At 42.9% G+C, this 12,834-nt stretch overlaps 1 protein-coding gene across 1 annotated transcript in view; it reads left to right on the top strand.

The window, feature by feature from the left end:
• Positions 1–12,834, top strand: part of LOC144734254 (inactive dipeptidyl peptidase 10-like) — a gene marked incomplete at its 5' end in the record, with an annotated part of 402,709 nt that overhangs the window by 361,214 nt on the left and 28,661 nt on the right. Inside the window, 4 exons of the mRNA XM_078616418.1 lie at positions 611–658; positions 4,883–5,001; positions 10,915–10,962; positions 11,866–11,964. Coding sequence (XP_078472544.1) covers positions 611–658; positions 4,883–5,001; positions 10,915–10,962; positions 11,866–11,964 — 314 coding nt within the window. The remainder of the gene's footprint in view (positions 1–610; positions 659–4,882; positions 5,002–10,914; positions 10,963–11,865; positions 11,965–12,834) is intronic.

The raw sequence follows: 12,834 nt of genomic DNA, 5'->3' as shown, positions 1-12,834 counted from the left end.
CCCAGTAGAAAAACATTTCATGGATAGATTTGTTTTGTTATATATATTTTTTTGTTACGTATTAATGAGTTTACGTGATTTTCAACATGAATAGAGATATCTACCATTCTCTGGTGCCTTACCAAAGCATTCTTGCATTCCCAGTGGTTTGTGCTGAACAACATTTCATGATGGAGATTTAGCATTTTTTGTTAAATGTTCTGCTATTATTTCAACGTATGTTTTATCACAATCTTTGCAAGCCACATATTTAGCAAAACCGATTATGCAATCACGTTGTACACGTGCCAATAAAATAATGCAAAGTGATACTAATTTGGAAACAGAAACAAGGGTTATACGTATTACATTTACTATCCTGGCAGCATGATGACTGCTGTCCTGCCTATGTTAGCGTAATTCAAGATTTGCTAGTTGAAGGGGGGTGAAATTAATATCAAATGAACACAGAATCGAAACAAAAACACAACCAGAGAGGGCACAATTTTTAAATGTTTGGCAAACCATGTCTGAGCTGATAAGTGTTTTATTTTAATTTAATAGTTTTTCTTCTTCTTATGAAGAATTGTGGCTTAACCGTTGGTGCTCAATGTTCTGTTTTCTCGTCCAGGTACTTTCTGAGTACAGAGGATTCACCTAAGCGTCGCCAACTGTACAGGTGAGCAGTGGCCCAATGGGAGAACGTGTATGGAATGTCGAGGTGTTCTGTAAAATAATGTTTAAGTCAAACACAAGTGTGCAATGCTTTCGTTATATGTATTTGTACGAATGCAGCTCGCTAAATGTTTTTTTCCCATCACGTCCTTCGTGCACAATCTAAATATACTCCACCTGGACGCTGTTATGGATGTCATATTGTCATTTATGTTGCCCAGGACGAGTTTCAAGTTTATTTAGCTTAACTAGGTGAGAACTTGAGAGACCAGGATAAGTATATTTGCAAGTGTGATCTGAAGAATTAGTCTGCTAGTACAGGGTGATGATTGCTATGTATAGTCCCAATTGAATAATGTATGAGTAATTTTAGAATTTGACATGACGCCGGGGGATCTTCCACGTCCACCTGTATTAGCAGGTGTTGCATACCATTGTGGTTATTACACTTGCAGTAATAATCATGGCGGCTGCTGGATTCGAGCCATGAAGCTCTGAAACAATCGGAAAATGTGCTGCCGCTAGGCCATGTCACCAATATTAACTTGAGACCACTCAGCTGAAAATCATCATAAAACTCACCAGACATCACTTGCCACTCACAAGACATTCACTAAACACCATAACACTGACTGCTCACCTTACACCCGACCATTTACTGCTAACACATACTAGACACACTCACCAGATACTCAGCACTCCCACACACTCACCTACTGAGAGTGTGTAGCAGTGGCTGCCCACTATGACTAATGCAGGTGTCATGCACAAAGTGCAAGAGCCTGCTTAATCCAGCTGGAAGTGTGCCACTTATTGCAATTAGACGTTGGTCTCAGGATTAATTTTACCGATGTCATAGGCCGTTGATAAATCAAACTCAATTCCACAGGACACTGGATTTCCATGTGTTTTATGATACTGCCGCTAGCTTGTGCCACCTTATGGACATCCCTTATTGCTATTTTTATGCTCCCATAGTTTCATGTGTGTCCTATGATATATGTTCTCTTGTTATCTGAAGAAATTTACGTATGCTATATTTTTGTCGGTATTTATGCTTGTCTACATTGTATGTGGCTACAGATATCTTGTTGTATATTTGAGTTTTTTTCCATGTTTTCAATGCACTGTCCATTCCGATGCTAATTCATTCATTCTTTCCCCATGGATGGGACTCACAATGGAGTGGCAGCCAAAGGAGAGATCATGCCCACGAGGATGACCACCACAGAGATAGAGCAATGAGATCAGTTTATGAGAACAAGTGACATGAATTGGGGCGTCGCAGGGCTTTGAGAAATGGTGACGATGTGGGGAAGCCTTCATCTAGCAGTGGATAGACAGTGGCTGCTGCTGATGATACAGTATTTACGTCGTTAAATTACATACGTTTTGTTAATTTAGTGTGCGTTAATTTTGTATAGTTGTTTTTTTCGAATAAATAAGGGACAATACATGTACCGTTGGCCAATACTGTATACTCTTGAACATGGATTAAAGGAATCGTTACAAGAGATGATATCAACGTAGTTATTTCTCAGTTGGGAATGAGAAAATGAATTATGAATTGTTTATAAACCAATCTTGATTTGAAGCTTTCGTGACTGCAGGAATCCATACTCTTTGGTTCTTTCGGTAAAGTCACGAAGGTAGAAAAATAATAGATCACAACGTTTTGATCGCAACACAAGCAATCGTCATCAGGTGGGACAACCACAGCAAGAAAAAAATTAACCCGTAAAAACAAAGTTTTTCACTATAAATCCTTTATATGCGTGGCGGCTAGAGTCCTTTCGTCCTCTGGCTTGAGATGGCTGCCACCTATGGGTCAGATGATTGCCTGCCACCATTAAGCAATTTGTAATTAAATATAATTAATTTTTTCCTAAAAAGTGTAAAATTTTGGAAAAAAATTTTCACGAAAATAAATTGTCACGCACAACGAGTCTGTGTGCAAAATGTCAGCTCGATTGGATCACGGGAAGTGGGTTAAAAAACGACCAAAAGATTTGCACGGTCGTAAGCGCGCAAGCAAGCAAGCAAGTAAACTTAATATAAAGGATTTAAAAACTGCTGAAGTAGGCGAGAGATCTGCCGTGACACGAGTTTATATAGACTCGGGAGTAGGGGGGGTGAGAGAAAGGGGGGTGAGAGAAGGGGGGGGGGGCAGAAAGTGGACCCCACAGCAGCACTCGGGTCACTGGAGTAAAGTGGGCCACCGCGGCAGCACTGGAGAGGTCGGCTGCAGGGGGGGGGGGGGGAGAGATAAGAGGGGGGAGAATGCAGGGCAGAAAGTGGACCCCGCAGCAGCCCCCGGGTCACTGGAGTAGAGATCGGAGAGAGATGCACAGAAAGAGAGAAAGACACACGGAGAGTCGGAAATAACAGCTGACATAGGCAGGTAGGATGGAAACATCACAGTCAGTTAAGACGTTACCTGGTTAATAACGTCCTTCCAATGATTGCTCAGTTTGTACCCATCTTCTCGGTTGAAGTTGTGTCAGTGTTTATATATCTGGATGGCTTTATGAACAAATCTATGATGATAGCCAATGGGTTTGCAGAGTACCTTCGTCTTGGAAAAGTCAATTTCAACGTCACATTAAAAAAAAGCTGTACCATGTACTTTGCAAGAACCAGCGATTATGGATTAAGGGAAGGGAGCTGAAATGGTGACGTCAAGGAGAATGAAACTTTCTTCTTTGCTGACGGCATTTGCATTTACATTGGAAGAGCCAGACAAAATTGGAATACGTGTGCAAATACATAGTGTTGTAATTCATTTCCTTGTCAGAAAATGTATGCTGTTACGGATTAGTGAAAAATAAGAATGCATGTTTTTATTACAAATATTCGGCATTGTAGCTTAGCTAGATCTTTTATGTTCTGCCTGTACCAAACACAATGTGGTGCAGTCATAAGTGCATTGCTGTTAATTTATTTCACCGTGAACTCGTGATCGCATGTGTGCAGCTGCCTCAGAGAGTATCACGCTTTTTCATTGCTTCCCCTTGTTTTGCTTTGTGTGAATTGTTATTGGGTAATCATATTTGAATTATCCCTGTTATATAACTCAAGGTTTTTTTTTACAATGAAGTAGAGAAAAAACAAAACTCGGGTACAAGGGATCGATGCAACTGGAATGATTGGATGGAGCCAAGTGAGTTTATCCTTGTTGTGATCTGAGAAAGTATAGAAAGCAGAGAGATGTGAGTGAAAAAGGGGAGGGAATGGAGAAAAAAGAGAGAGAAGAATAGAGCAAGATGAGAGAGTGATGCGCGGCAATTACACAGCTTGGTGAAAACAATCAATAACTCCCTTTTTTTGAAAAGCATCAACGTGTTGACAAATGTCATGCACTCAATATGTTTACACTTGCCATTCCCGATAGATAAACAAACCAGACACAAGTCCGCTCAAACAAATATTTGGCAGTGGTCATTGACAACTGTGAAACATTTCCAATTCTGAAATTGCACATTCCTATGATTGGGGTCAGTCTTCGCATAGGCAACCACTGTTTAAGTCTCAAAAGGTAGTACTATAGTCATTGTATTGACTCCGGAGAGACGAAACCAAATCCCGACTGGGATTTATCAAATAATTTGGAATTTGGAGCCTTCGCCAGATAACTTTGGAGGCTTTATCAGATACTGTGCGAACATGCCATGCCACTTGTTTTTTCCATACCAATTTTTTTTTTCATGTTCCCGTTTTGTGATGTGAATTCTGACATCATTTCCCGTCATAAATTGTGTTTAAAACAAATGTGATTAAGAATGTGGAAAACGTACCATGTGGATTCCACCTTGGTGCATATGGGATTACGGCCGAGGAAATGTATGGCCGACAAATTCGATTTTTGTTAAGTGTGTAAGCTGCAGAGGCACCTTGCGTGTGTACTGCATGGTGAGTGGATGTGATGCAACAAAAGAGGCAGGGTCGTAATAGATTCAGACAACTCACAATGTGGACCCATGCAGAGATTTTTTACTGTAGCTTAATGTGAATCAACAGTGCTTCTTCTCTGGCAGACTGGCCCCCACCATGGGACTGTGGAGTCTCCACCACTGGTTGAGGGCCACAAATCAACACGAGCACCACGTGCACTTCATTGCTTGAGTGTCTGGATGCATAGACTTGACTGTAACTGTGCATTGTCTGTAGGCCACATGTTTTTGTCTGAATTGGCTTGTTGCACTACTTTGTACTTTGATTGTAATTGCAGTGCGGAGACCACAGGGACTTTTAATCGGCAATGCCTCTCATGTGACCTCATCCCTGGCTGCATGTACTACCGTACCATCTTCAGTCCGGGCAGCTCGCACTTTGTGCTGCATTGTCTGGGTGAGTTGCATTCACGGTCACTCATGCCCTTTGTCCATCATGGCGTGAGGCTGTACTGAAACAGCTCCTTATGCGCGATCGCCACAAATGTGTGTGTGTGTTGTGGGGGAGTGGTAGTGCAGTGGTTCGCGTGCTGAATTACGAACTTGCCGACCCGGGTTCGATTCCCGCTCACGGCCAACACCAGTGACGATTATATTATCTGAACCGGTCCTGGGCCTCAAATAGGTCGACTCAGCCTCAAATTAGTACCTGGTGAGGTGTGTAAACATTGCCACTCGGGAGACAAAAGCGGCTGGGCGTGGTGTTGGCTACCCACCCCCTTGCATGCTGTGCCAGCCTTGTTAGGTGCTCGCTAACAGTACTTGCCCCAACAGTCTGTTCAGGCAATATGGAAAATATTTGTCTTTGTGCGCAGCGGTAATGCTTCGGTTTGCGCACTGTGCTCCGAAACTGGTGGCCCGGTGACCCGGCGAACCTGGCGGCCCGGTGACCCGGCGAACCGGGTTCGATTTCCGCTCACGGCCAATACCGGAGATGATTATCTAAACTGCTCCTGGGCCTCCCCTAGGTCGACTCAGCCTCAAATGAGTACCTTGTGTGATGTGTAAACATTAGCACTGGGGAGACGAAGCTGGCCAGGCGTGGTGCTGGCCACCCATGCGCTCGTGTACCGGTGGTGGCACACACCTGTAATCCAGCACTGTGGAGGTGATGGTTTATGGATTATACAAATGTTGCAAAACTCCCTTCCCGAAGGTGTCGAGGGGCCATACCCTGGCTTGCCAGGAGAATATTTTGCAACAACATGTTAGACTAATCTAGTCACAACATGTATACTAATCTCCATCTGTTTGTGTATGGGATAGTGTATCCCTTTGCACAGGTGAGTCTTCTGCGGGTACTCCTATTTCCTCCTGCATGTAAACACATTAATTAGCTGATGACATCTTAATATATAGAGCTTGGGGGGATTTTGGCATTAGTTACATGCACCTCTGAGCACGTTACAAGTTGCTTCCTATTATTATCTGTCATTTGCGACATTAGTGGGTGCAATGTCACGGCCATTTGTAATATCACAATAGGATCGAGGTGCAATTCTATAACCCTGAAAAATAACATCATAGCCTTTTGCATTGCTACATTTGCCACCACACGTCATATCATAGGATATTTTAATTATATTAAATGCTTCAGCATCAAGTCACGATGAAAACAACATAATTCAAGCCTTTAAATATTGTAAAGATGAAGTGTAAGAACATTTCCATAGCGCTTTTGATAATTGTCACATTTTGAAAACTTTACTCAGTATTCTCATGGAACATTGCTAAATAAGTGAGGCAGCTCTGATGAGATCTGGCGTTTAAATCAAGGCAGTCACCCACCTCAAGCTTACCAAGTCGTCGGTCTCAGCCAGACAGATCTGGCCCTCACCACAGTCATGTAACACTGTAGGTCTAAGTCCTGGTTCACAATGTATAAAGCTCTGCAGGTCTCACTCCACCACTGATCAATCTCACGTGACCCGCTGATCAAACTCAACTGTCCTTTTGTGTGGTAATCCATGTTCTTGATAATTTGCAAATTAATTCCTTCAAGGTTCTTTCCTAGCCTTGCGTAGTATCTTTAAGTGCATTTCTTCCCTTTGGAAAATAATGAGGAGCGGCTGCAGACATACAGAAGTGGCTGCACGCGGTGCTTCTGCATTGCCATGGCGTGATTTATTCTGGTCGGCATTTGTGCTTTGCTTTAACACAGCCTAGGAGCACACCACGAATGTAAATGTGTCTTCCAGAGCCACCCGCCACATTTCCTGAACGTTGTCACCGGCGTTTACCGTCGTTTTGTGGTTTTAATTTTTCTGCTGCATTCAGTCGCCACGGATCTGAAATTTGTAATCTCCATGCACAGACAATTTCTATCAATCCACTGCTGTATTAGAGCCTCCACCTACGCCTTGTATGGCTGTGGAGGTTACTTTGATCGTACTTCACCGCGCTGGTCAATGCTGCATGCCGAAGGTGGAGAGCGTAGAAGTGCAGTACACAAACGGATATTTGCAGCACCTCAAACAGTTACAATACTGTTTTTTAAATGCTTAAGCATTTTCAGAAAGCATGTACTCGCACTAGGTATGTATAAAAATTATAGCCATAAACTTGCAAAATTCATAGAATAAAACAACAACTAAATGGAAATAAATAAAGTAGATTCCCCCTCCCCTGTATAATGCACAGTTCTCATAACAAAATGCAACAGAAGCAGCTGGGCTAATATGGAGCACCAGGGCTACAGATTATAATGTACTTCTATAGCTCATCTGGGAATTACAGGCTTCCATTCACTCATGTTGCATTAGCTTTTGTCTATTTTCCCTGCTGAGTTTGACCATTATTAACTTGCAATGTCAAACTCTGGGATTTTTTTTCTATTTGAAGCAGAAATTTACACTGCAGACCATATATATGGTGAGATCTTACTGTATAAAAACTCCCATGCACAGATATAAACATATAATGATAAAAGTTGTAAGTATTTTTTTCACCGTCTGCTATGACATATGGATCAGAAACACAGACATTAAGAAAATTAGAAAAAACGTGAAAAGTGCGCAGAGAAGCATGCGGAGATGTATCCTTGGAATTAAACTGAGATACAGAACGAGGGATAAGTGGAACAAGGAACCAACACTGCAAATAAGAGACATCTTATTGGTGGTTAAGAAGTAAATGGGTTTGGGCATGACATAGCTAAAAGGGATGATGGATAATAAGACTCGTGATGGAGTTGCAACCAAAGGAGAGAACACACCCAAAAGGATGATCACCATGGAGATGAAGCAATGTTCATTCCTTATACAGGTCGCACTAATTGCACACAAAGTGCTTGCCACAATGAACTACAATACCTTGTTGATCTCGTCAAGGAGCATACAACATCACGCAAACTCCGGTCATCTTCGCATGGGCTTTTGGAAATCTATGGAACAAAGATGATCACCGCATCGCACACTTTAAGATGCATTTCTGCGGCTGCCTGGAACGCTCTTCCTTCCGATATTAGGAAGCCACTGAAGCTTTGCAGTTTGAAATATGGATTCAAAACTCATGTCTTTAGAACTGCTTTTTGTGTTTAGTTTGTTGTCCTTCTCCTGCACCTCCGATTATCGCGATTGGCTACGTATGGTGAGAAAGAAATTAAATTTAAATACATATATGGTGAGACCATGAGCGGTGGCAACGGCTTGGGGAGGCCTTCCTCCATTACTGGGTAGAGCCCAGCTGATGCTGATGGTGGTGCTGATGATGCCCCACTGAGATTAAACACTCTTGCAGTTGGTGCTCTCTATGATGTGACCCTCTGTATCTTTTTGAGTATTTTGGTATGTGGAAGGATTCTTTATCGTTAATTAAACCAAAACGCTGAGAATATTCTACCCAGCCATCCGCCATAACATGACGTTGATTTACATTTTAATGTTTTTTTGTGCCATCGATGCAGAAATCATTTGAATCCACTGAAGCTGCCCCCCCCCTTAATTGTTTCCCTTGCATGTTTATGCGTGGGTTTTGAGCCAGAGTGCCATGGGGCCTCCCTCTGCTTTCGAGTTAAAAAGTGAAATTAATTAAATTCTGAGGAACTTGCAGGCACAAGGATATGACGACCATAGTAATGAGGCATAAAATACGGCACTTATCAGACGCACGACTGGTATGACTTGCAAGGGCACAGTGTTCAACAGTGATTTAAATTACCTCTACGCAGTTATACGTTTAAAGAAGATGATTGCATCTATGCTTCAATCAATCGCACGAGCACATTTGTAAATGTTTCCAAACAGTAATGGCTTTGTCTGTCTTGGACAGATAGCTTTCAGCACATGTTGTGACAGAGAAAGTTGATGTGCATCCCAAAATGAAAGCTGATAACATGGTTGTGTTTCGTAAATGAGAGCATTTGTGAAAAGTGGCGAAAGCAGACAATGTTGGGGAAAAACGAGCCACCGAAAAAATGCAATGCCCAGCTGAGCAAAAGAAGTTGGACGTGACATTGATCCCAATGTCCCTTCTGATTTTTATGACTTGAGCCGAGAGGTACAGTGTGCAATAATGCAGTGCGCACGTGGCAGCAGTGAGTCAAAGTGGATTCCCTGAATTGAAATGACAAACGGCTGAGTTACGATTTCAGGCATTTCCAGCAAAGTAACTCAAACGTTCAGTCACACACGCATTCGACTCACTTGTCAGTAGAAGCAAGATGCAATTATCCCAGCTCTCACAAAGCTTGGCCTAAAAAAAAAACATATTTAGAAATAATGAGAAACGTTTGACAAAATTTGGATAGCTGCATTAAGATCGAATGAAGAAAGTTCCCAATATATATTGTAAAGGAAGTCGGGCAACATGATGTGCTATGGCAAAAGTTATTCATAGCCACATTATAAGTTATTTTCTATAAAAAAAATATTGGAAAAAGTAATGCATAAATATTCATGAAAAAAACATTAACCGCCATCTCAGGCGGTTGTCGGAACGTCCAATAGGAATTAACTACAGGAAATGTCAGAATAACTTTTTAAATAGATAAATAAAAGCCTGCAATTAGGGCTCAGGATAAATATGAACAAAACAAAGGTCATGTACAAAAAAGTTTGAATAATAATTGGATATATACACGACTGGAAGAAACAACATGGTTGGCTACTTACTGTGTTAAATAAGTTCAACTTGCATACATACAGCAGAGTATATGTGTGCCTGGGACAGCTATTAAAGTCAGACCAGAATAAATTATACTGGTAGGAACCTCCTGGTTACACCAGCCCACAGGGGATTATTGTGTCCGTCCGTCGTGCATCCAAAAATGGGAGGGGTGGGGCTGGGTGGAGAGGGGAGGGTGGGGAGGGGCTGGGTGGGGAGGGTGGGGAGGGGCAGGGTGGGGAGGGGAAGGTGGGGAGGGTGGGGAGGGGCAGGGTGGGGAGGGGAGGGTGGGGAGGGGCTGGGTGGGGAGGGGCTGGGTGGGGGGTGGGAGGGGTGGGGGGTGGGAGGGGTGGGGCTGGGTGGGGAGGGGCTTGTCACCCAGTGGTGCCCTTATAAAACTCAACGTTTAACCTACTCAGGCCGGCTTGTGCCCGCCCTCACAGTCGGAATATACCACGCCGCCGTTGACCCTGGCCATTGACCGAGCAACCCAACGTTCCTACCAGCTCTCTCCGCAGGAATGTGTTGAAATAACAACGTGGCCGAGAGCAGGTTGGAGTGCTTTTGGAATTGGATAATGAAAAGCAACACGTCATTGTGCCTGAACAATAGCAATACTAATCGATGCATACAGCGTGCTATGGTTTATGATTTAACGAAAATCGAAAGATTGTGAAAGATGGCATTGGCTTGAGGAAGCTCGTGTCGATCAATCCAGCAGTGGATTGATCATGGCTGGTATCGATGATCGCGGTGATCATTTGTAATTTCACTAACATGTGACATTCCTTAAATAATTACATACGTTATAGAAACGCAAATGAGATTCATGGTGACACCTGTTCTATGCCACCTTGTATTTTGCTCATTATGTAGCCTTGCCCTATCCTGTGTTTGTGTGATGAGCCGTTATCTCCCCCTTTCTCCTCGTGGTGTTTTAAACTCGCCGTAAATCATGGCTTTCCTAAGTGGCCGTGAAAGTCAAAAAATGCTCGTGTGTGACACATGTACGGCACATACACAATTATGTTGAAATCTGGACGGTTTAACTAAATGTGCCTCAGTTATAATGTTATTCCAATAGTTCTACGTGAAATTAGAGTGAACTAATATAATAACCCGATATGGAATATTATGGCCAACAGTGGGATGCTGATGCTTGTTGTTTTTAATGACGGTACCGACGTTGGTTGTTTTTATTTTATAGGACCATCTGTCCCCAAGATTACCGTCCACACCATGAGCGACATAAACAGTGAGTTTAACTACTTTTAACAATGACACATAATGAACACAAATTGATTTGACAGCTTGGGTATACGCAGCGTGTATAAACAATTTAAATCAATTATCCTTGGAGTATATGGTGAGAATATTTTCACTATCATTTTGCCAGCAGCCTGTTCTGAAATTCTGCGTAGGAGGTCTAATAGAGATGGGAGATGTAGAGACAGGGTGGCAGCTCAGTATCGAGTGCAGCTTCATCTGTTGATGGAGTGATAGGTGCTATTTATTGGAAAATTGAGGGTCTGAGTATGGTTTCAGCATGCGACAAATTCAACCAATTTCACATTGGTCAAGCCAAAATTGGTTTGTGAAACTCCTACCTCTCTCCACTAATCGCGCTCTACTCCCCTCGACACGCTCTCCTACCTCTCCCCTCTCTCCTACCATCTCACTCTACTCCCCTCAACGCACTCGCTACACCGGCAACCAAGGCCTTCTGCCAAAGACCCCGATAAACGTTTGCTCAGCGGGAGGTCAATCTTTTCTATATGGAACTGCCTTACCCTAGCCACACAAGCTGTCGACACCATCGAAAAGCAATTGTGCAAATCCAGGCTCAAGATTTTCCTCTTGTCATTTGCCCGTGACTGTCGTTTTATTAAATATGCCTAATTTCTCCAGGATGCCCATGCACCATTCTTTTTCTTAAAGAAGCTTGAGATGCGGTTGAGTTTAGACGCGACGTAAAAAAACTAATTTGTTTTGCATCGTGGAGCCAAAACTATTTTGATATTTCAAAGCAATGTAGAACCTCTTGTAGTGTTTTAAATGACTTTACAAACTCTGTGGGTTGACGATGTGTGTTGATGTGACTGGAGCGGCTGCCGAGGCGGCACGCTGGTAACCCCCGGGCCGCTGCTCACCGTGACAGATTACATGACTCTGGAGAACAATACGTTGCTTCGAGAGGCAGTGGCTACAAAGCTGATGCCCAGGACCGAGTACCACGATGTCCATATAGATGACTACGGTAAGTGAATTTGAAAAAATATATTGATGGGATTTTTGTCTCAGGTGCTTATTTACTCATTCCTGCTTTTGGTCTTAGATACTGGAACTTAATATTTTTTTATCCCAAAAATATGTGTAGCCTGTTAATTTTATTATTTAAATAATTGGTTTTAGAGAGCCACACTTAATGCTTTCACCTAAACTATGTTTATAAACAAGAATTTGTACATCTTGGAAACACCAAAATTGTATGGTAGATTGCCATGTAAAACATAACATTGTGTCTGCTCTGTAGGAAGTCAACATTGGCCATCAAATGGAGATGATTCTCCATGTCTCGTTTGTGTCCCCAACTTCCTTCATAATGAACGGCATCTAATCATTATCTCTACATTATTAACGCGCCTAAATGCCTGCCAAGCGACTGTGCACCCTCCGGAAGTCAGGCACGAGGCCGCTGGCATAGAGAGAGAACGTGGCTGTGAGTGTCAAGGCTTGAGTCAGGGCGTGGAGCTGGTGGGAGAAATTCCACGCCATTCGTAGGGACGTGGGCCAGCTTGGTCCTCAGCTGGCTAGAGTCTAGTTTGACCTCGACCAGGCTCACGCATAAGTCTGACAAACTTGATCTAGTTTTAGCAATGTGGGTTAAGGGGTCATCGGTACCTTCTGTTGAGGGGGTTAAACAGTTAGCCCCAAAGAGGTTTGAGGGTGAACAACACTTGTGCTTGAATAATGTGTGTGCATATTGAATCAAGACCAAGTTAAATTATTTCTTCGCTCAGATGAATGCTGGGAGGCTTCTCATCTGCGTTTTATGGCCTGGAGCGAGTGCTGAAAAATCCACATTCCAATGGTGGTGGCCAGTCCATCCAAAGAAGATGTGTCTCTC

This window comes from Lampetra planeri, chromosome 1, assembly GCF_965212315.1.
Source record: "Lampetra planeri chromosome 1, kcLamPlan1.2.h2, whole genome shotgun sequence".
Taxonomy (NCBI): Eukaryota; Metazoa; Chordata; class Hyperoartia; order Petromyzontiformes; family Petromyzontidae; genus Lampetra; species Lampetra planeri.
This window is presented reverse-complemented; position numbering and strand designations above follow the sequence as displayed.